Source organism: Dendrobates tinctorius, unplaced genomic scaffold, assembly GCF_039654945.1.
Source record: "Dendrobates tinctorius isolate UK_male_01 unplaced genomic scaffold, ASM3965494v1 ptg000177l, whole genome shotgun sequence".
NCBI lineage: Eukaryota > Metazoa > Chordata > Amphibia > Anura > Dendrobatidae > Dendrobates > Dendrobates tinctorius.
Genome location: NW_027361844.1, coordinates 11,852,526 through 11,877,995, shown reverse-complemented (window position 1 = coordinate 11,877,995; position 25,470 = coordinate 11,852,526). Strand labels below are relative to the sequence as shown.

Genomic DNA, 25,470 nt, shown 5'->3' with positions numbered 1-25,470 from the left:
CTTCACCCCATCACTCCCTTCTCCCCATCATTGCCTTCACCCCATCACTCCCCTCTCCCCATCATTGCCTTCACCCCATCACTCCCCTCATGGCCTTCTCCTCATGTCCCCATCTCCTCCAGGGCCAGGCTACACAGACATACATGTACACACACATTATACACACACACACAGACAGACATACATATACACACAGACACCACCTCTCTCCTCTCACCTGCCCGCCGCCCGCGCTTCCTCGCTCTCACACAGCAGCGGCCGCGCTCTCCTCACTGTGTCAGTCAGAGACAGGAAGCGCAGGCGGCGGGCAGGAAGCTGGACGCAGTGGACGGGTCCTTGCAGCTCCGCTCCTGCTATTCCCTCTTGCAGGCAGCGGAGCTGCTTGATCGCTCCCTGCCTGCCGCTAAGAGCTGCTGCGCGCCGCCCCAGCCCCCGCTACGCCACTGACCGCCCCTGGCTCCCCTTGTGTCCGCGGACCGGCAAGGGCACTGCAGCGGCCCGGTGCTGGGCCGCGGACCGGCGGTTGGGGACCCCTGGTCTAGAGGATAAGGGAGATTTTGAATCTCTGCACACACTTTTGGACACTGGACACTTTTGGATTGTGTGAGGCCCAATGAATATCTGAGCGCTATGTGACAGGCTCGATGGCACAGCTGTGACCAAAGTGACTAGAGGATAAGGGAGATTTTGAATCTCTGCACACACTTTTGGACACTGGACACTTTTGGATTGTGTGAGGCCCACTGATATCTGAGCGCTATGTCACAGGCTCGATGGCACAGCTGTGACCAAAGTGACTAGAGGATAAGGGAGATTTTGAATCTCTGCACAGACTTTTAGACACTGGACACTTTTGGATTGTGTGAGGCCCAATGAATATCTGAGCGCTATGTGACAGGCTCGATGGCACAGCTGTGACCAAAGTGACTAGAGGATAAGGGAGATTTTGAATCTCTGCACACACTTTTGGACACTGGACACTTTTGGATTGTGTGAGGCCCAATGAATATCTGAGCGTTATGTGACAGGCTCGATGGCACAGCTGTGACCAAAGTGACTAGAGGATAAGGGAGATTTTGAATCTCTGCACACACTTTTAGACACTGGACACTTTTGGATTGTGTGAGGCCCACTGATATCTGAGCGCTATGTGACAGGCTCGATGGCACAGCTGTGACCAAAGTGACTAGAGGATAAGGGAGATTTTGAATATCTGCACACACTTTTGGACACTGGACACTTTTGGATTGTGTGAGGCCCAATGAATATCTGAGCGCTATGTCACAGGCTCGATGGCACAGCTGTGACCAAAGTGACTAGAGGATAAGGGAGATTTTGAATCTCTGCACACACTTTTGGACACTGGACACTTTTGGATTGTGTGAGGCCCACTGATATCTGAGCGCTATGTGACAGGCTCGATGGCACAGCTGTGACCAAAGTGACTAGAGGATAAGGGAGATTTTGAATCTCTGCACACACTTTTGGACACTGGACACTTTTGGATTGTGTGAGGCCCAATGAATATCTGAGCGCTATGTGACAGGCTCGATGGCACAGCAGTGACCAAAGTGACTAGAGGATAAGGAAGATTTTGAATCTCTGCACACACTTTTGGACACTTTTGGATTGTGTGAGGCCCACTGATATCTGAGCGCTATGTCACAGGCTCGATGGCACAGCTGTGACAAAAGTGACTAGAGGATAAGGGAGATTTTGAATCTCTGCACACACTTTTGGACACTGGACACTTTTGGATTGTGTGAGGCCCAATGAATATCTGAGCGCTATGTGACAGGCTCGATGGCACAGCTGTGACCAAAGTGACTAGAGGATAAGGGAGATTTTGAATCTCTGCACACACTTTTGGACACTGGACACTTTTGGATTGTGTGAGGCCCAATGAATATCTGAGCGCTATGTGACAGGCTCGATGGCACAGCTGTGACCAAAGTGACTAGAGGATAAGGGAGATTTTGAATCTCTGCACACACTTTTGGACACTGGACACTTGTGGATTGTGTGAGGCCCAATGAATATCTGAGCGCTATGTGACAGGCTCGATGGCACAGCTGTGACCAAAGTGACTAGAGGATAAGGGAGATTTTGAATCTCTGCACACACTTTTGGACACTGGACACTTTTGGATTGTGTGAGGCCCAATGAATATCTGAGCGCTATGTGACAGGCTCGATGGCACAGCTGTGACCAAAGTGACTAGAGGATAAGGGAGATTTTGAATCTCTGCACACACTTTTGGACACTGGACACTTTTGGATTGTGTGAGGCCCACTGATATCTGAGCGCTATGTGACAGGCTCGATGGCACAGCTGTGACCAAAGTGACTAGAGGATAAGGGAGATTTTGAATCTCTGCACACACTTTTGGACACTGGACACTTTTGGATTGTGTGAGGCCCACTGATATCTGAGCGCTATGTGACAGGCTCGATGGCACAGCTGTGACCAAAGTGACTAGAGGATAAGGGAGATTTTGAATCTCTGCACACAGTTTTGGACACTGGATATTTTTGGATTGTGTGAGGCCCAATGAATATCTGAGCGCTATGTGACAGACTCGATGGCACAGCTGTGACCAAAGTGACTAGAGGATAAGGGAGATTTTGAATCTCTGCACACACTTTTGGACACTGGACACTTTTGGATTGTGTGAGGCCCAATAAATATCTGAGCGCTATGTGACAGGCTCGATGGCACAGCTGTGACCAAAGTGACTAGAGGATAAGGGAGATTTTGAATCTCTGCACACACTTTTGGACACTGGACACTTTTGGATTGTGTGAGGCCCAATGAATATCTGAGCGCTATGTGACAGGCTCGATGGCACAGCTGTGACCAAAGTGACTAGAGGATAAGGGAGATTTTGAATCTCTGCACACACTTTTGGACACTGGACCCTTTTGGATTGTGTGAGGCCCAATGAATATCTGAGTGCTATGTGACAGGCTCGATGGCACAGCTGTGACCAAAGTGACTAGAGGATAAGGGAGATTTTGAATCTCTGCACACACTTTTGGACACAGGACACTTTTGGATTGTGTGAGGCCCACTGGTATCTGAGCGCTATGTCACAGGCTCGATGGCACAGCTGTGACCAAAGTGACTAGAGGATAAGGGAGATTTTGAATCTCTGCACACACTTTTAGACACTGGACACTTTTGGATTGTGTGAGGCCCAATGAATATCTGAGCGCTATGTGACAGGCTCGATGGCACAGCTGTGACCAAAGTGACTAGAGGATAAGGGAGATTTTGAATCTCTGCACACACTTTTGGACACTGGACACTTTTGGATTGTGTGAGGCCCAATGAATATCTGAGCGCTATGTGACAGGCTCGATGGCACAGCTGTGACCAAAGTGACTAGAGGATAAGGGAGATTTTGAATCTCTGCACACACTTTTGGACACTGGACACTTTTGGATTGTGTGAGGCCCAATGAATATCTGAGCGCTATGTGACAGGCTCGATGGCACAGCTGTGACCAAAGTGACTAGAGGATAAGGGAGATTTTGAATCTCTGCACACACTTTTGGACACTGGACACTTTTGGATTGTGTGAGGCCCAATGAATATCTGAGCGCTATGTGACAGGCTCGATGGCACAGCTGTGACCAAAGTGACTAGAGGATAAGGGAGATTTTGAATCTCTGCACACACTTTTGGACACTGGACACTTTTGGATTGTGTGAGGCCCACTGATATCTGAACGCTATGTCACAGGCTCGATGGCACAGCTGTGACCAAAGTGACTAGAGGATAAGGGAGATTTTGAATCTCTGCACACACTTTTGGACATTGGACACTTTTGGATTGTGTGAGGCCCACTGATATCTGAGCGCTATTTCACAGGCTCGATGGCACAGCTGTGACCAAAGTGACTAGAGGATAAGGGAGATTTTGAATCTCTGCACACACTTTTGGACACTGGACACTTTTGGATTGTGTGAGGCCCACTGATATCTGAGCGCTATGTCACAGGCTCGATGGCACAGCTGTGACCAAAGTGACTAGAGGATAAGGGAGATTTTGAATCTCTGCACACACTTTTAGACACTGGACACTTTTGGATTGTGTGAGGCCCAATGAATATCTGAGCGCTATGTGACAGGCTCGATGGCACAGCTGTGACCAAAGTGACTAGAGGATAAGGGAGATTTTGAATCTCTGCACACACTTTTGGACACTGGACACTTTTGGATTGTGTGAGGCCCAATGAATATCTGAGCGCTATGTGACAGGCTCGATGGCACAGCTGTGACCAAAGTGACTAGAGGATAAGGGAGATTTTGAATCTCTGCAAACACTTTTGGACACTGGACACTTTTGGATTGTGTGAGGCCCACTGATATCTGAGCGCTATGTCACAGGCTCGATGGCACAGCTGTGACCAAAGTGACTAGAGGATAAGGGAGATTTTGAATCTCTGCACACACTTTTAGACACTGGACACTTTTGGATTGTGTGAGGCCCAATGAATATCTGAGCGCTATGTGACAGGCTCGATGGCACAGCTGTGACCAAAGTGACTAGAGGATAAGGGAGATTTTGAATCTCTGCACACACTTTTGGACACTGGACACTTTTGGATTGTGTGAGGCCCAATGAATATCTGAGCGTTATGTGACAGGCTCGATGGCACAGCTGTGACCAAAGTGACTAGAGGATAAGGGAGATTTTGAATCTCTGCACACACTTTTAGACACTGGACACTTTTGGATTGTGTGAGGCCCACTGATATCTGAGCGCTATGTGACAGGCTCGATGGCACAGCTGTGACCAAAGTGACTAGAGGATAAGGGAGATTTTGAATCTCTGCACACACTTTTGGACACTGGACACTTTTGGATTGTGTGAGGCCCAATGAATATCTGAGCGCTATGTCACAGGCTCGATGGCACAGCTGTGACCAAAGTGACTAGAGGATAAGGGAGATTTTGAATCTCTGCACACACTTTTGGACACTGGACACTTTTGGATTGTGTGAGGCCCACTGATATCTGAGCGCTATGTGACAGGCTCGATGGCACAGCTGTGACCAAAGTGACTAGAGGATAAGGGAGATTTTGAATCTCTGCACACACTTTTGGACACTGGACACTTTTGGATTGTGTGAGGCCCAATGAATATCTGAGCGCTATGTGACAGGCTCGATGGCACAGCTGTGACCAAAGTGACTAGAGGATAAGGGAGATTTTGAATCTCTGCACACACTTTTGGACACTGGACACTTTTGGATTGTGTGAGGCCCACTGATATCTGAGCGCTATGTCACAGGCTCGATGGCACAGCTGTGACAAAAGTGACTAGAGGATAAGGGAGATTTTGAATCTCTGCACACACTTTTGGACACTGGACACTTTTGGATTGTGTGAGGCCCAATGAATATCTGAGCGCTATGTGACAGGCTCGATGGCACAGCTGTGACCAAAGTGACTAGAGGATAAGGGAGATTTTGAATCTCTGCACACACTTTTGGACACTGGACACTTTTGGATTGTGTGAGGCCCAATGAATATCTGAGCGCTATGTGACAGGCTCGATGGCACAGCTGTGACCAAAGTGACTAGAGGATAAGGGAGATTTTGAATCTCTGCACACACTTTTGGACACTGGACACTTTTGGATTGTGTGAGGCCCAATGAATATCTGAGCGCTATGTGACAGGCTCGATGGCACAGCTGTGACCAAAGTGACTAGAGGATAAGGGAGATTTTGAATCTCTGCACACACTTTTGGACACTGGACACTTTTGGATTGTGTGAGGCCCAATGAATATCTGAGCGCTATGTGACAGGCTCGATGGCACAGCTGTGACCAAAGTGACTAGAGTATAAGGGAGATTTTGAATCTCTGCACACACTTTTGGACACTGGACACTTTTGGATTGTGTGAGGCCCACTGATATCTGAGCGCTATGTGACAGGCTCGATGGCACAGCTGTGACCAAAGTGACTAGAGGATAAGGGAGATTTTGAATCTCTGCACACACTTTTGGACACTGGACACTTTTGGATTGTGTGAGGCCCAATGAATATCTGAGCGCTATGTGATATGCTCGATGGCACAGCTGTGACCAAAGTGACTAGAGGATAAGGGAGATTTTGAATCTCTGCACACACTTTTGGACACTGGACACTTTTGGATTGTGTGAGGCCCAATGAATATCTGAGCGCTATGTGACAGGCTCGATGGCACAGCTGTGACCAAAGTGACTAGAGGATAAGGGAGATTTTGAATCTCTGCACACACTTTTGGACACTGGACACTTTTGGATTGTGTGAGTCCCAATGAATATCTGAGTGCTATGTGACAGGCTCGATGGCACAGCTGTGACCAAAGTGACTAGAGGATAAGGGAGATTTTGAATCTCTGCACACACTTTTGGACACAGGACACTTTTGGATTGTGTGAGGCCCACTGATATCTGAGCGCTATGTCACAGGCTCGATGGCACAGCTGTGACCAAAGTGACTAGAGGATAAGGGAGATTTTGAATCTCTGCACACACTTTTGGACACTGGACACTTTTGGATTGTGTGAGGCCCAATGAATATCTGAGCGCTATGTGACAGGCTCGATGGCACAGCTGTGACCAAAGTGACTAGAGGATAAGGGAGATTTTGAATCTCTGCACACACTTTTGGACACTGGACACTTTTGGATTGTGTGAGGCCCACTGATATCTGAGCGCTATGTCACAGGCTCGATGGCACAGCTGTGACAAAAGTGACTAGAGGATAAGGGAGATTTTGAATCTCTGCACACACTTTTGGACACTGGACACTTTTGGATTGTGTGAGGCCCAATGAATATCTGAGCGCTATGTGACAGGCTCGATGGCACAGCTGTGACCAAAGTGACTAGAGGATAAGGGAGATTTTGAATCTCTGCACACACTTTTGGACACTGGACACTTTTGGATTGTGTGAGGCCCAATGAATATCTGAGCGCTATGTGACAGGCTCGATGGCACAGCTGTGACCAAAGTGACTAGAGGATAAGGGAGATTTTGAATCTCTGCACACACTTTTGGACACTGGACACTTTTGGATTGTGTGAGGCCCAATGAATATCTGAGCGCTATGTGACAGGCTCGATGGCACAGCTGTGACCAAAGTGACTAGAGGATAAGGGAGATTTTGAATCTCTGCACACACTTTTGGACACTGGACACTTTTGGATTGTGTGAGGCCCAATGAATATCTGAGCGCTATGTGACAGGCTCGATGGCACAGCTGTGACCAAAGTGACTAGAGTATAAGGGAGATTTTGAATCTCTGCACACACTTTTGGACACTGGACACTTTTGGATTGTGTGAGGCCCACTGATATCTGAGCGCTATGTGACAGGCTCGATGGCACAGCTGTGACCAAAGTGACTAGAGGATAAGGGAGATTTTGAATCTCTGCACACACTTTTGGACACTGGACACTTTTGGATTGTGTGAGGCCCAATGAATATCTGAGCGCTATGTGATATGCTCGATGGCACAGCTGTGACCAAAGTGACTAGAGGATAAGGGAGATTTTGAATCTCTGCACACACTTTTGGACACTGGACACTTTTGGATTGTGTGAGGCCCAATGAATATCTGAGCGCTATGTGACAGGCTCGATGGCACAGCTGTGACCAAAGTGACTAGAGGATAAGGGAGATTTTGAATCTCTGCACACACTTTTGGACACTGGACACTTTTGGATTGTGTGAGTCCCAATGAATATCTGAGTGCTATGTGACAGGCTCGATGGCACAGCTGTGACCAAAGTGACTAGAGGATAAGGGAGATTTTGAATCTCTGCACACACTTTTGGACACAGGACACTTTTGGATTGTGTGAGGCCCACTGATATCTGAGCGCTATGTCACAGGCTCGATGGCACAGCTGTGACCAAAGTGACTAGAGGATAAGGGAGATTTTGAATCTCTGCACACACTTTTGGACACTGGACACTTTTGGATTGTGTGAGGCCCAATGAATATCTGAGCGCTGTGTGACAGGCTCGATGGCACAGCTGTGACCAAAGTGACTAGAGGATAAGGGAGATTTTGAATCTCTGCACACACTTTTGGACACTGGACACTTTTGGATTGTGTGAGGCCCAATGAATATCTGAGCGCTATGTGACAGGCTCGATGGCACAGCTGTGACCAAAGTGACTAGAGGATAAGGGAGATTTTGAATCTCTGCACACACTTTTGGACACTGGACACTTTTGGATTGTGTGAGGCCCACTGATATCTGAGCGCTATGTCACAGGCTCGATGGCACAGCTGTGACCAAAGTGACTAGAGGATAAGGGAGATTTTGAATCTCTGCACACACTTTTAGACACTGGACACTTTTGGATTGTGTGAGGCCCAATGAATATCTGAGCGCTATGTGACAGGCTCGATGGCACAGCTGTGACCAAAGTGACTAGAGGATAAGGGAGATTTTGAATCTCTGCACACACTTTTGGACACTGGACACTTTTGGATTGTGTGAGGCCCAATGAATATCTGAGCGTTATGTGACAGGCTCGATGGCACAGCTGTGACCAAAGTGACTAGAGGATAAGGGAGATTTTGAATCTCTGCACACACTTTTAGACACTGGACACTTTTGGATTGTGTGAGGCCCACTGATATCTGAGCGCTATGTGACAGGCTCGATGGCACAGCTGTGACCAAAGTGACTAGAGGATAAGGGAGATTTTGAATCTCTGCACACACTTTTGGACACTGGACACTTTTGGATTGTGTGAGGCCCAATGAATATCTGAGCGCTATGTCACAGGCTCGATGGCACAGCTGTGACCAAAGTGACTAGAGGATAAGGGAGATTTTGAATCTCTGCACACACTTTTGGACACTGGACACTTTTGGATTGTGTGAGGCCCAATGAATATCTGAGCGCTATGTGATAGGCTCGATGGCACAGCTGTGACCAAAGTGACTAGAGGATAAGGGAGATTTTGAATCTCTGCACACACTTTTGGACACTGGACACTTTTGGATTGTGTGAGGCCCACTGATATCTGAGCGCTATGTCACAGGCTCGATGGCACAGCTGTGACAAAAGTGACTAGAGGATAAGGGAGATTGGATTGCTTTTAAAAAAGCAGTTTGCGGAGCAGTGGGTAAACAGCAATGCCAGCCTGTCAGGAAGCCTTAAAAGGCAGCCCAACAACCAACACCACTGATGCACCACAATATAGCCTCCCCTTGCACTGCACACACAGTGACTGGTGTGTTGTGCAGGCCAAATTGCTAGCAGCAGAAGCAGTTTTTTTTTTCTTCTCAGCAGGACAAAAAAAAAAAATTGGGATTGCTTTTAAAAAAGCAGTTTGCGGAGCAGTGGGTAAACAGCAATGCAGGAATGTCATGAAGCCTTAGAAGGCAGCCCAACAACCAACACCACTGATACACCACTATATAGCCTCCTCTTGCACTGCACACACAGTGACTGGTGTGTTATGCAGGCCAAATCGCTAGCAGCAGAAGCAGTTTTTTTGTCTTCTTCCCTGCCTAACGCTCTCCCTACAGAATCAGCAGCAACCTCTCCCTATACTGAGATCGGCAGAAGTAATATGGCGGTCGGCGTGCACGCCCTTTTATACCCCCTGTGACGCCCACCAAAGCAAGCCAATCACTTGCATGCCCTTCTGAAAGATGGTGGTGACCCCTGCCTATGTCATCACGTTGCCCACAGTGTCCGTGGATCCTGATTGGCTGAAAAAGAGCGCAAAACAAACTTTTGAAACGCGACTTTGGCGCGTAAGTCGCCGACCTCGTGGCCGACCTCATCCTAGGGTCGGGTTTCGTTTCATGAAACCCGACTTTGACAAAAGTCGGCGACTTTTGAAATTTTTCGACCCGTTTCGCTCAACTCTACTGGTAATGGAGGGAGGTGAATGATTCTCCAGTTGCCAGGAAACTTGTAAAAAAAGGGAAAAAAGTAAAATTAATACAAACTACAAGCCATAACATAACAATAAAAGTCTGCAGAATCTGAAACCTTTTAAAAAATAGATAACTTACCGAAGGGTCACCATCAAACGCTCCACCGGTGAAATAGAAAACCGCACGTAGGTGTCCCTTCTCCGGATTTGTTCTCCAACATGGTCCACCAATATCTCAAACAAGTCCTGCCTCATGCGCACATAGTTGAAGAACTTGTCCGGATTTTCCTTCAATTCCAAGTATAGTGTAGAAAACACGCCACGGGTAAACCTCTGCGCATTTATAGGATGAATCCACTGCCGTCATCTCCTCAGACGCAGGATTCGCAGTCTTCTTTTCTCCCTCTGGAGAGCAATAATTGCCAACCAATTGCAGTGAAGATCAAATTCCACACAGAAGCTGTTAATACTCGCAATAACTCCTTCCATTGCTGCCACTAGCTCTAAAACCTTTCAAAGATTTTGTATGACAACACCCTAGATATAGTTTTCCCTAGTTTCCAGGATCTAATCACATTTGGGAGCATTCTCCAAGAGCCAATCATATTTGGGAGCATCCCATTTTGGAGGTGTGGAAAAACGGATCCGCAAGAAAACGGATCCAACGGATGGAAAAAATGGATGCCAGCGGATGGGACGGATCCGCTTTTTGACGGATCCGTACAAAAATCCATATAGCGGATCCGTAAAAAAACAGATCCGTACCATCAGCTGTCATCCGTTTTTACACATTTTTTGCGGATCCGCCATTTTCACTTTTTGGTGGATTTTGACTGATTTGAAAAAACTGAAGTGTGAAACAGGCCTAAGGTGGCCAGCAATGAGTCCAGACCTGAATCCCATAGAACACCTGTGGAGAGATCTAAAAATGGCAGTTTGGAGAAGGCACCCTTCAAATATCAGGGATCTGGAGCAGTTTGCCAAAGAAGAGTGGTCTAAAATTCCAGCAGAGCATTGTAAGAAACTCATTGATGGTTACCAGAAGCGGTTGGTCGCAGTTATTTTGGCTAAAGGTTGTGCAACCAAGTATTAGGCTGAGGGTGCCAATACTTTTGCCTGGCCCATTTTTGGAGTTTTGTGTGAAATGATCAATGTTTTGCTTTTTGCTTCATTCTCTTTTGTGTTTTTTCATTTAAGACAATTAAATGAAGATAATAATACCAAAGAATTTGTGATTGCAATCATTTTCAGGAAGAAACTGAGTATTATCTGACAGAATTGCAGGGGTGTCAATACTTTTGGCCACAACTGTATATGTGGTGCTTTATTATCAATGTTGTCTATGTAGTGATGTAGACGCTAATTCTGTGGCCACATTTGTTGGTGGCTGGGCCGTTAATTGTAATCGGCACCTCTCTCTATATATATACACATATATACTGTAGGTTGTGGATCCCCCCAGGGAGTGAGGTATATCTTCTATCCTCCTCACCCATAGGTCCACTTTATTTCCATTATACCGCACCGGAGAATACATCAGGTGGTTTATTTATTTTCATCTTTACAATTTCTGTAAATGGTTACATATTAGATGATTAATATCAATATAGTACAAAATATATACATTTCTTGGCCGTGGCCAGGTTGACGCATCTTTAAGCACTGCTGCACTTTCATGTTTGTTTGTTGCACATGTTCCCCATGCTCCCCGTTTTGTCATTTTCCCCTAATAAAAGGAATTACTTTTTCTACCTTGGATCTATTGGTCGTATATGTATGTGGTTTCCACAACCCCTTTTTTGTGTGTTGTAGCGACTGATCCACCAATTGTCCAGGATTAACAGCACTATTTATACTTACCATCATTTACAGGATGCTGTTAAATACCATTGCTTTTATATTACATCACACACATACCTTGCCTGGCCCATCTGGTTAAGCTCGTGATTCAACGTTTTCTTAAAAGCTACCTGGAGCTGCCGGATCTGCTGTTGAAAGTACGCCGTATGTCTGCCCGTTTTTGAAAGTCAGCGACAGCTTCAGCCACACTTGCTGGGCTTCAGCAGTATTTGCAGCTTCTGAATCACCGACTGGTGTGTGATGTCCCCATGCATTGGAACTCTACACTGCATATGTTGCAAAGAATTTGTGAGCAGAAAAGGGCAGTTGTTGAGTACCAGCTTCAACAAGGCTATCGATATTCAGGTCAGACTCCACATATAAGACCTCAGGAGTGGACATGGTTGTCAGACATATGCACCATTCTCGAGAACTTTGAGGACAGCACCAAGATAGTGAGTGGTGATGATGCCATAATTAGTGTCACCATCCTGCTTCTCAGCATTCTGAAAACCTCTCTGCTCACAATAAAAGAGGATGCATTGGAGGAAGAGCACGAGGACATCGAGCCAGGAAACCTGGTGATTACACTCAGCCCAGCCTCATGTCGTCGCAATGTGGATTGGTAGACAATGAAGAGGAGGAGGAAGAACAGGAGCTACTTTCATGCCCTGTGGACGGTACTACAAGCACAGCTGTCATACCGTCTGTTCAGCGGGGATGGCCTGAAGACAGGAAGGAGGAGTATGAGGATGATGGGGAGGACACCATGGCAGTTGTCCTGTTGGTGAGGACATGGAAGGCATGCCTGTTAGTAGTTTGGCACGCATGGTTGACTTTATATTGCGCTGCGTTTCCCATGACCCTCGCATTATAAAAATTTTTGGTGACACTCATTACTGGTTGGTGACACTTTTAGACCCACGCTATAAGGAAAATTTTCAATCTCTTATTCCAGAGTCAGACAGGGGTCTAAAAATGGTGCATTACCATAGGTCCCTTGCATCAGAATTAGTGAAAAAATTCCCATGTGAGAACGCTGGCAGCAGACGTCAGAGTTTGTTGTACAGCCAAGGAATCCAAACGAAGTACAATCCAGGTCAGGCAAAGTCCTGGGAAAACTTTCTCAGACCCTCCCATGGTGCCTCCACAGAGGCAAGGGGTGCTGTCACAAAAAGTTCAATGTTTGGGAAGATGGTGAGGGAGTACCTTGCAGATCGTACTAAAGTCCTCCGGGATTCCTCTGTGCCTTTTAATTATAGGGTATCCAAGCTAGATACGTGGCATGAACTGGCTCTCTACGCCTTGGAGGTCCTGGTCTGCCCTGCTGCTAGCTTTCTGTCAGAGCGGGGTTTTTAGTGCTGCTGGGGGAATTATGACAGATAAGCGCATCCGCTTGTCAATTGACAATGCTGACAGGCTGACTCTTATCAAAATGAACAAGGGCTGGATTGGGCAAGACTTTGGTATGCCTCCAAATGAAAACAACGAAATATAACCTTAAATGCATTGTCTCTTTTGGGGAGATGTATTCTCGGGCGCTTCTTCACAACCACACATGGGTATCTGCTTCCTGAGTTGGTCTGTTTGCTGTTAGCCTCCTCCTTAGCCTCATCATCCACAACAAGTAGAAGACCAGGGCGAAGGGATTGCGCGATGCAAAAGTAACTCAATTTTTGGCAAGGGTATTATATAATACTAGATGGTGTCCCGATTCTAATGCATCGGGTATAATAGAATATGTATGTAGTTTATTTATGAAGTTTTAATAATAATGCAATAATGCACCCCCAATCCTGATATGCATGGTCCTCTCACCCCCCAGTCCTGATATGCATGGTGCCCCTCCCCCCCATCCTGGTATGCATGGTCCCGCCACCCCCCAATCCTGATATGCATGGTCCCCTCATTACCCAATCCTGATATGTATGGTCCCCTCACCCCCCAATCCTGATATGCATGGTCCCCTCACCGCCCAATCCTGATATGCAAGGTCCCCTCACCTCCAATCCTGGAATGCATGGTCCTCTCACCCTACAATCCTGGTATGCATGGTCCTCTCACCCCCCTTTCCTGGTAAGCATGGTCCCCTCACCCCCCTTTCCTGGTATGCATGGTCCCCTCACCCCCCTTTCCTGGTATGCATGGTCCCTTCACGCCCCAATCGTGATATGCATGATCCCCTCACCCCCAATCCTGATATGCATGGTCCTCTCACCCCTCAATCCTGATATGCATGGTACCCCTCACCGCCCCAGGCCTGGTAAGCATGGTTCCCTCACCCTCCAATCCTGGAATGCATGGTCCTCTCACCCCCCAATCCTGGTATGCATGATCCTCTCACCCCACTTTCCTGGTAAGCATGGTTCCCCTCACCCCCCTTTCCTGGTATGCATTGTCCCCCTCACCCCCTTTTCCTGTTATGCATGGTCCCATCACCCCCTTTCCTGATATGCATGGTCCCCTCACCCCCCTTTTCTGGTATGCATGGTCCCCTCACCCCCCTATCCTGGTATGCATGGTCCCCCTCACCCCCTTTCCTGGTATGCATAGACCCCTCACCTCCCTTTCCTGGTATACATGGTCACCTTCACCCCCCTATCCTGGTATGCATGGTACCCTCACTGTTATGAATGAGTCACCGAGGAGGAAAAACAAGCTGAGCCACAGAAAACCAGAGAGGTTGTTAACTAAGCGGATTACAGACCCCTGATCCTATCCACACAACTAGCAGTAGCCGTCGAGCGTTCCTACGATGATCCTAGACGCCTCGTCACGGCCGGAGAACTAAATAAGCCTAAAGCAAGAAAAGGGGAAATCTAAACTGCCCCAGAGCAGACCCCAAAGCAATAGACACCCCCCAAACATGTATTGTTGGTGAGACAAGATGAAAACACAAACACAGATAGAAAAATAGGATGAGCAAACGATGGGGCCCACACTAACTAGAAAGGACAGGAAAGGAAAGATGCTGTCTGCAATCACGCACAAAACCCTGCCAAAAAATGTCCAACAACTTCTGATAACAAAAAACCCTGAAGTCGCTAGACTTCAATTCCCTATATCAGCACTCTGGTATATTCTGAAGACAGAGCAAAAAGAGACCAAACTGATTAGGGACAAAAAGCAAACTGGCATAAACAGAGACATAAGAATGGAAATTCAGCACAGCCCCAGCAGGGGCTGGCTGACCACAAAAACTGAGTAAATCAGATCAAATCTCATGTGGAAAATTAGCAGCGCAAACTTAGCTTGAGAAGGCAGGAACAGAACTGGAAACCAGAACCACAGGGCAGGAAAATCACCAGCACAAAATTAGGGGGTCGGCTGTCTAAAAACCAGTCAGAGACTCCTGATGGGGTCACCGAACCCTCATCCACGCCACCAGGACGATCAGGATGGGCCCGATGAAAAGCACGAACCAATCTTTCGGCATGAATATCGGATGCAGGGACCCAAGAATTATCCTCCTGGCCATAACCCTTCCATTTAAACAAATACTGGAGTCTCAGTCTAGCCAGGCGAGAATCCAGTAACTTCTCAACCTCGTATTCCACATTACCTTCCACCAATACAGGGTCAGGAGGTGCCGCCATAGGAACCACTGGCTCAACAAACCTCTTCAACAGAGACTTATGAAACGCGTTATGGATCTTAAATGTAACTGGAAGAGCCAATCGAAAAGAAACCGGGTTAAGAATCTCCAAAATCCTATAAGGTCTAATAAATCTTGGCTTGAACTTTGGAGATGCAACCTTCATAGAGATATTTTTTGATGACAACCAAACCATATCACCCACTTTAAACCGGGGACCAATGGACCTATGCCGTTTGGAAAACCGCTGGGCCTTTTCTTGAGAGAGGGACAGCTTATCCACCACTTGGTCCCAAATCTGCTGCCTTCTCTCTACCACAGTGTCAACATCTGGGCAGGCTGAAGACTCCACTTGCCCCGAAGAAAATCGAAGATGAAACCCAAAGTTACAGAAAAAGGGCGACATCAATGTGGCAGAACTAGCTCTATTATTTAGGGCGAATTCGGCCAAGGGCAAAAATGAGACCCAATCATCCTGATCAGCAGATATAACACATCTCAACTAGGACTCCAAAGTCTGGTTTGTTCTCTCAGTCTGCCCATGGGTCTGTGGGTGTAACGCAGAGGAGAAGGATAACTGAATTGCCAGCTTGGAACAAAAAGCTTTCCAAAATCTGGAGACAAACTGGACTCCTCTGTCCAACACAATGTTCTCATGAATCCCATGTAACAGGACAACTTGTTGTAAAAACAAGGGCACCAGTTCTGAGGAAGATGGCAGTTTTGGGAGTAGTGCAAGATGGACCATCTTAGAAAATCTATCACAAATCACCCAGATAACAGTCATTCTCTGAGTGACAGGAAGATCAGAAATAAAATCCATTGAGATATAGGTCCATGGCCTCTTGGGCATCGGCAAAGACATCAACAACCCACTAGAACAAGAACAGGGTTTAGACCGGGAACAAGTCCCACAAGACTGCACAAAATTCCTGACATCACGAGATAAGGCGGGCCACCAAAAAGACCGACTCACCAAATCTCTGGTACCAAAAATATCTGGATGACCAGCCAACGCGGAGCAATGAACTTCAGACATCACTCTCTTCCTCCACTAGTCAGGAGCATACAATTTTCCCATAGGACAACGCTCAGGTTTGTCCTCCTGAAATTCTTCCAGGGCACGTCTCAAATCGGCGAGAAGGCAGAAAGCACTACCCCCTCACCTAGGATGGTAGTTGGTCACAATAGAAGAATCAGCAAAGAAACTCCTAGAAAGGGCGTCTGCCTTAACATTTTTAGTGCCCGGAAGAAAGGAGACCACAAAATCAAAACACGTGAAAAACAAGGCCCACCTAGCCTGTCTAGCATTCAAGCGTTTGGCCGACTCCAGGTAAATCAAATTCTTGTGGTCAGTGAGGACCACAACTTGATGTCTAGCTCCCTCCAACCAATGTCTCCACTACTCGAATGCCCACTTCATGGCCAACAATTCCCAATTCCCCACATCATAGTTGCGTTCAGATGGGGAGAACTTTCGGGAAAAAAAGGCACAGTGATTCATTTTAGAAGTCACCGGATATTTTTGGGACAAAACAGCTCCTGCACCAATCTCCGAAGTATCTACCTCTACCTGAAATGGAAGTGAGACATCAGGTTGCCGTAAAACCGGAGCAGAAGTAAACCTCCGCTTCAGCTCCTGAAATGCCAAAACAGCCTCTGGAGACCAATTCAGCACATCAGCGCCCTTCTTGGTCAGATAAGTCAGTGGTTTGGCAATACCAGTATAATTAGCTATAAATTTACGATAAAAATTGGTAAAACCGGAAAACTTCTGGAGAGCCTTCAAAGAAGTGGGCTGAACCCAATCATAAATGGCCGGTACCTTGGCCGGGTCCATTTCACTAGTTGATGGAGACAAAATAAATCCCAAAAATGAAATCCTCTGTACACCAAAAAGGCATTTCGATCCCTTAACATACAGGGAATTCTCCCTCAAAATCCGGAACACAGTCCGAACATGTTCCACATGAGAATCCCAATCACTGGAAAAGATCAGAATATCATCCAAATAGATGATCAAAAACTAATCCACAAAGTCCCGGAAAATATCATTCAAGAAGGACTGGAAGACAGAAGGGGCATTAGTGAGCCCAAAAGGCATCACCAGGTACTCGAAATGTCCCTCCAGAGTATTAAACGCCGTCTTCCATTCATCCCCATGCTTGATGTGAATAAGATTATATGCCCCCCTGAGGTCAAGCTTAGTAAACCAGCAGGCACCTTTAACTCTGGAGAATAAATCTGAAATCAGGGGTAACGGACACTGATATTTAACTGTAATCTTGTTAAGGGAACGATAGTCAATACAAGGCCTTAATGAACCATCTTTCTTAGCCACGAAAAAAAAACCAGCATCTAATGGTGAAGAGGATGGTCTAATATGACCCTTCTCCAACAACTCCTTAATATAAAATCGCATAGCCTCGTGTTCAGGTACAGATAAGTTGAAAAGCCGACCCTTGGGAAATTTACACCCAGGCCTCAACTCATTTGCACAGTCATAACTCCTATGAGGAGGCAGGGATGCAGACTTACTCTCACTAAATACATCATAAAAATCTGCCAAATAGTCAGGAACATCATGAGACTGGGGAGAGGTGGAGAAAACAGGAGTGTCACCAAGAGCACACCGACAGCCCCAACTCACCACAGACACAGATTTCCAATCCAAGACTGGATTATGGATTTGCAACAAGGGAAAACCCAGAACAATAGTATCATGCAAATTATGCAGTACCAAAAATCTACAATTTTCTTGGTGGTCTGGGGCGACCCGCATTATCACCTGGGTCCAAAACTGAGGTTTATTCTCCATCAAAGGAGTAGCATCAATACCCCCCAAAGGAATAGGCGTCCGCAGAGATATCATGGGAAAACCACAACGTTTAGCAAAATCCAAATCCATCAGATTCAAAGCCGCTCCTGAATCCACAAAAGCCTTGGCGGAAAATGTGGATAAGGAGCAGATCAGAGTAATTGCCAAAAGAAACTTAGGTTGTACGCCACCCACAGCAAATGTGTGTGCAAAACGTTTCTCTCATTTAGGGCAGACAGAAATAATATGAGAGGCATCTCCACAGAAAAAACACAGCTTATTACACCTTCTATACTCCTGACGTTGCACCCTAGACAAAACTCTATCACATTGCATAGGTTCAGACATTTGCTGAAAAGGTGGCAACACCTCTCGTGTAGTTTTAGGTTCACGTAAACGCCGATCAACTTGAAAGGCTAATGACATAGAATCGTCAAGACCAGAGGGAACAGGAAATCCCACCATAATATCTTTTACGGTTTCTGATAAACCCTTGCGAAAGAGAGCTGCCAATGCACCATCATTCCATGTAGTAAGGACCGCCCACTTTTGGAATTTTTGACAGTATAACTCTGCAGAATCCTGACCCTGGTTCAATGTCAATAGGGTTTTCTCAGCTTGATCAATAGCATTAGGTTCATCATACAACAACCCCAAGGCTTGAAAAAATGCATCCACATTAGTCAGAATAGGATTTTCAGGTGTCAAAGAAAACGCCCAATCCAGGGGATCGCCGCGCAGCAAGGAGATGACAATTTTAACCTGCTGCGCAGCGCAGATGAGTTAGGCTTCAAGGCAAGAAATAATTTACAATTATTCTTAAAATTCAAAAATTTAGACCGATCCCCAGAAAACACATCAGGAGTAGGGATTTTTGGTTCAACAGCATGTGATTGAACGAGACAGGCGGAAATTCCCCGCACTTCAGCAGCGAGCTGCTCCACATGATCAGACAATTGCTTAATCTCCATTAAGGAAAAAATCCTCCTACGGCCCAAGAGAAAAAGAGGAAAAAATACATATATGAAAAAAAAATTCTGACACTTTTTTTTCCCCCTGCTTTAGAGTACCCTAGAATCTGCGGTATGGCTGGTGATTCTGTTATGAATGAGTCACCGAGGAGGAAAAACAAAAACAAGCTGAGCCACAGAAAACCAGAGAGATTGGTAACTAAGCGGATTGCAGACCCCTGATCCTATCCACACAACTAGCAGTAGCCGTCGAGTGTTCCTACGATGATCCTAACCAGGAGGTTAGCGTGCACTCAAGTCCAATAGCGAGGTGCAGGTGTAACAGACCTGTAGGTCCTATTACCAATAATAATATAATTCACCGCACACTCAGAGGGGTTTCTTTATGCAAATAAGTGCTTATTTTTATTATATACAAAACATGTGGGAGCCAAACAAGTATATATAGCACGAAGTAGAAGCGATATAATTTAATACGACGTTTCGGCTCAATCCGAGCCTTTATCACTTTTATCGCTGTAAATAAAGAGAAATACATCAGAAAATGAGAAAATAAACACAAGAGAATTACAACACCATACAAAAAAACAAAAATAATCCCAATAAACAACAATAGTAAAACAATATATACAGAGCATATACAAATATACAATATGGTACATGTAGAACACTCAAGTAAAGAAGGTTCAGTGAACCAACTCCATCTTAGGTACAATAGGAGAAAAGGTGATTACCTGAATTGAAATTCGGATCTTTGAATAAGGAAGAACAGAACTCCCAAGAGAATAGCCCAAGAAAGATGGCTGAAAGGAATTGTCAAAATCGTAGTTTAGTAGATTCACATGTGTAGACACCATGATGTCTCTATAAGGTCATAAAGCAGGCCATCTACACAAGGGGAATACAATGTTTTGCTGTTATATAAAGGTGGATGTGTTCCTTATGACAGATAATATAGTGTTCAGGATGTCCGTAATACCGCAATATACTGTGCACGGAGCAGGCATAGTTGTATGTAGTTTTTAAATGGTATATATATGCTATACGATATGACTGTTGGTTACATAGGTGTCCCTAGATAGTATCATATATCTCAGTGTACTTTGCATGAAAAGGTTGCTGTAACTAAATAGTATGTGCTGGTGTGCACACTCTCAGATGATAGTCAATTAAAAAAGCGTCCCTGAAAAGTGCCACTAAAGATGGCCATGTATACAGTACCTGGTGCAGTGGTGCTAGATAGCGGCGCTCCCACGCCTAGCTGCAGTGGCGTCATGCTAATACAATCAGGGTGAAGTGGTATTTAAATAGGGACCGGGTGGTAGCGTCAGACCGGAAGTGAACCTCTGAACCGGAAGTGACGTCGCGCTGTCCCAATAGGAGCACTGCGCATGTCTAAGGACTATACTATTAAGCTGTACACATACAGCGGTTGCCCTGGTGATAGGGAAAATAGCGATTTTTTCCTCCTATCAGAAGGAAAGCGGTATAATGTTGTCATGATGTATGGATTACATAGGATACAGACTAGGTAAATGTACTATTGATCAAGAACAGATAATTAGTAAAAATTGCATAATTATGGTTAGGACATCTAGACAAATAGTGAATCCTAAAAAAGAAAAAGAAAACCATAGAAAAATAGGGAAAACAAATAAAAATAAAAATAATAGTAAAAAAGTAAAAAAATGTAAAGTAAAAATAAAAATAAAAATAAAAAGAGGTAGATGGAAAATAATGAAAATCAGCAAAACATTGTTAACTCATGTACAATACCTTATGTATGGACATGTAGACATAAGTGTATCAATATATATATATATATATATACACAAAAAAATTACATATATATACATATATACACATACACAGGGGCAAACATCTCAATCTAAGACAGAGTCCAGTGGGCGGAGCAAACTCACCTAGGGTTAAAGTGTACTAACGAGTCTGCAAAAATAACAGAAAAAGGTTGTTAGTCATTATATAAGCCAGTCTATTTCTCTATTCAGCCCTCTAGGGGTCAGAGTATCAAGCTTATATATCCAGTATGTTTCCCTCTCTCTTAATAATTTGATATGGTCACCACCCCTCCTCGGACGGGGTACATGCTCAATTACCTGGTATTTCAACTGTGCAACTGAGTGTCGGTATTTAGTAAAGTGCTCAGGCAGGGGTAACCAGTTTTTTTGACATCTAATCGTTGACTTATGGCTGGCAATACGGTCTTTGACGTGTTGGGTTGTTTCCCCTACATAGAGGAGGCCACATGGGCATTTCACCAAATAAACCACGAAGTTTGAATCGCACGTATAATAGCCACGTATCGGAAAAGACTTGCCTGTCCTAGGGTGAGTGATATTGTCTGACCTGATCACATTCGAACAGGCTGCACAGTTGAGGCAGGGAAATGTGCCACAACGGCGAGGGGCGAGTAACCTCTGGGTAGTAGTAGAAACTTTACTGCCTATGTCAGCCCTTACCACCTTGTCACGGACATTGGTGGGACGTTTAGTACAGATCAATACAGGGGCCTCAAAAGAACCGATGTCCGGGTAAGCTTTATAAAGGAGAGGCCAGTGTTTCTTAATAATAGAGTAAACTTTAGGCATCAGCGGATGAAAAGTGTGAACAAAGGGGATCCTTTCTCTAGGATATCTTGTAGGTGGAGGGGAAGGGGGTGTTAGTACCCGTTGTTTTTCGATCTCCAGCAATTTGGATGGATACCGTCTGTCCCTAAATTTCCTAGCCATTGTGTCGAGCCTCTCATTGCGGACATCCTGATCCGATACAATACGTGCTACCCTGTTGAACTGTGAACGTGGTAGACTGTTCTTAGTGGCTCTTGGGTGACAACTCGAGTAATGTAAAAGACTGTTACTATCGGTAGGTTTACAATATAGGTCCGTTGAGAGAGTACCCTCACTATCCTGTAAAACTCTCGTGTCCAAAAAAGGAACTGATTCCATACTGAAATGTAGCGTGAATTGTAGTTCTGGATAAATGGAGTTGAGATACAGATGGAAATCCTGTAAGGATGATATCGTACCTGTCCAGACAAAGAAGATATCATCGATATAGCGATGATATTCTATAGCATATTGTGAAAAAAGATTATTGGAGAAAACATGATTAATCTCGAACAGGTTCATGTAGGCATTAGCGTAAGCCGGCGCTATGTTCGCGCCCATTGCAGTCCCGCACCTCTGTACATAGTAGGTGTCCTCATATAGAAAGTAGTTTTCATGCAATACTAGTTTAAGTAGGGCTATACAGAATTCCATGGAGTCTGTGGACAGGTCTGAAGAATTAAGCAAGAATCTTGCGGCTTCCATTCCTTTATCGTGGGTGATCGATGTGTATAGGCTATTGACATCTAGGGTGGTAAGGATACTGCCTGGTGGTACATTACCCAATTTTTGAATGACTTCCAAGAAATGCCCTGTGTCCAAGAGGAAAGACCTTGTCTGTTTGACTAGAGGTGTGAATATTTTCTCAAGGAAAATGGATAATGGAGATAGAACTGAATCCGTAGAAGCTACAATCGGTCTGCCTGGTGGATTTTGTAAGGACTTATGTATCTTAGGTAGAATATAAAAAACCGGTGTAATCGGATGAGGGTTAATCAGAAAATTGGCAGTTTTTTGGTCAATTGTATGACTGTCCAGATAAGTTTTGGTCAGTTCCTTGATTTTGTGAGTAATGGTGGAAACCGGATCCCTAGGGATAATCCTATAGGTATTAGTGTCAGATAACTGTCTATTCACTTCCTTATTATAATCAGTGTAGTTCATAACCACTAAAGCACCGCCTTTATCAGCCGGTTTGATTACGATGTTCTTGTTATTGTGAATAGAATTGAGAGCTTGTTTTTCAGTAAGTGACAGATTAGAGTGAGTTTTGAAGAGACCGAGTTGTGCCTGATGAGAGAGTAGTTTGACCTCACGGTCCACCAGCGAAATGAATGTCTCCGCCGCATGGTATGTGCTAGGAGGACAGAATTTACTCGGGTTGCGAAGACCAAGTGCAGAAATAGACAATTTAGGAACCTGAATATCGCAAGATAATGTTGTCCCCTCACCCATAGGGTTAGGAGACAAGCCAAAATGGGTCTTAAGTCTAATAGTTCGATAAAATCGCTTGAGGTCTTTTTCGAGTTGGAACGAGTTCCACATGGGAGTGGGACAAAAAGAAAGTCCCTTCTGTAGCACGGAGAGTTCTGACGGGGAGAGGAGATAGTCTGAAATGTTGATCACCAGTTCCGATGCTATATCTGTTGTCTCACCTGTGAGCGGGTTGCCATCCTTTCTCCTGCCTCGCCTGGTGGGTCTGTGGTACGCTGGTTCCCCCTGCGGCTTCTTCCTAAAAAACGTTGTCTGCCAGAGTTTGTGGAGGAGTCGCTTCCGGAACTGAAGGACCCATTTCTTCGTTGGTAATAAGGTCTGCGCCAGGGACCCGTAGTAGCGGATGTATCGTTCCATTTGTATACTCTGTTCATAGAATAGTCGTCTGAATCACGCTGAAATTTCTGCCTCTTACGTTCCTGTAGAGACTTTAGATGTTCGGACAGGGCTTTCTCGGTTTTGGTTTTGAGAGATGTCCACTCCGTTGAGGAGATAGAGGTGGAGAGTTGCGCTTCAATGGCCTGTATATTTTGTTTAGTTTCCACTATGGCCCTCTGCAGATATTCCACCGTCAATATAATAATGTCTAATGAACATTTATTAAGTATCTTTTTATACTTTTCACAATACTCTGAATTGTCAGAGAAGAGAGTAGGGCGGAGATTACTCCTAAGCCCCCTTGGAATCTTATTCTGTCTGTGGTACTCTGCCAGTGTAGTACAATGTAAATCATACGAGATCAATCTACGTTTTGCTTTTTCATAGTCACGGGTCCTAAGCTCTTGGACTGGAGTTCTCAAAAACTCGTTGGAGCTAGTAACTTGAGCCAAAATATTGGTGCTCGTAGCCAAATCATATGCAAATGTGTCCGTAGACATATGGAGATAGGGGAGTGACTGGTGCAAACGCCAATATAGCAAACGTAACCAGGAGGTTAGCGTGCACTCAAGTCCAATAGCGAGGTGCAGGTGTAACAGACCTGTAGGTCCTATTACCAATAATAATATAATTCACCGCACACTCAGAGGGGTTTCTTTATGCAAATAAGTGCTTATTTTTATTATATACAAAACATGTGGGAGCCAAACAAGTATATATAGCACGAAGTAGAAGCGATATAATTTAATACGACGTTTCGGCTCAATCCGAGCCTTTATCACTTTTATCGCTGTAAATAAAGAGAAATACATCAGAAAATGAGAAAATAAACACAAGAGAATTACAACACCATACAAAAAAACAAAAATAATCCCAATAAACAACAATAGTAAAACAATATATACAGAGCATATACAAATATACAATATGGTACATGTAGAACACTCAAGTAAAGAAGGTTCAGTGAACCAACTCCATCTTAGGTACAATAGGAGAAAAGGTGATTACCTGAATTGAAATTCGGATCTTTGAATAAGGAAGAACAGAACTCCCAAGAGAATAGCCCAAGAAAGATGGCTGAAAGGAATTGTCAAAATCGTAGTTTAGTAGATTCACATGTGTAGACACCATGATGTCTCTATAAGGTCATAAAGCAGGCCATCTACACAAGGGGAATACAATGTTTTGCTGTTATATAAAGGTGGATGTGTTCCTTATGACAGATAATATAGTGTTCAGGATGTCCGTAATACCGCAATATACTGTGCACGGAGCAGGCATAGTATTAACCCTCATCCGATTACACCGGTTTTTTATATTCTACCTAAGATACATAAGTCCTTACAAAATCCACCAGGCAGACCGATTGTAGCTTCTACGGATTCAGTTCTATCTCCATTATCCATTTTCCTTGAGAAAATATTCACACCTCTAGTCAAACAGACAAGGTCTTTCCTCTTGGACACAGGGCATTTCTTGGAAGTCATTCAAAAATTGGGTAATGTACCACCAGGCAGTATCCTTACCACCCTAGATGTCAATAGCCTATACACATCGATCACCCACGATAAAGGAATGGAAGCCGCAAGATTCTTGCTTAATTCTTCAGACCTGTCCACAGACTCCATGGAATTCTGTATAGCCCTACTTAAACTAGTATTGCATGAAAACTACTTTCTATATGAGGACACCTACTATGTACAGAGGTGCGGGACTGCAATGGGCGCGAACATAGCGCCGGCTTACGCTAATGCCTACATGAACCTGTTCGAGATTAATCATGTTTTCTCCAATAATCTTTTTTCACAATATGCTATAGAATATCATCGCTATATCGATGAT

General features: G+C 45.0%; 1 protein-coding gene and 1 long non-coding RNA gene across 3 annotated transcripts; both read right to left on the bottom strand.

The window, feature by feature from the left end:
* Nucleotides 1-19,507: 19,507 nt before the first annotated feature.
* Nucleotides 19,508-22,744, bottom strand: LOC141054274 (uncharacterized). Of its 2 annotated transcripts, XM_073551550.1 has the most exons (3): nucleotides 21,052-22,744; nucleotides 19,864-19,932; nucleotides 19,508-19,645 (listed from the first exon to the last, which is right to left on the bottom strand). In XM_073551550.1, exon 1 carries the CDS (start codon nucleotides 22,459-22,461, stop codon nucleotides 21,109-21,111), a length of 1,353 nt encoding a protein of 450 aa, XP_073407651.1. In that variant the 5' UTR covers nucleotides 22,462-22,744; the 3' UTR covers nucleotides 19,508-19,645; nucleotides 19,864-19,932; nucleotides 21,052-21,108. The 2 variants fall into 2 exon arrangements, with proteins under 2 accessions (XP_073407651.1, XP_073407650.1); XM_073551549.1 differs by having other exon boundaries at nucleotides 19,508-19,932.
* Nucleotides 22,745-24,280: 1,536 nt separating this feature from the next.
* LOC141054194 (uncharacterized) lies at nucleotides 24,281-24,894 on the bottom strand. The gene is made up of 2 exons (XR_012221374.1): nucleotides 24,637-24,894; nucleotides 24,281-24,418 (listed from the first exon to the last, which is right to left on the bottom strand). It is a non-coding gene; the product is annotated as an uncharacterized lncRNA (long non-coding RNA).
* Between the last annotated feature and the right edge of the window lie 576 nt (nucleotides 24,895-25,470).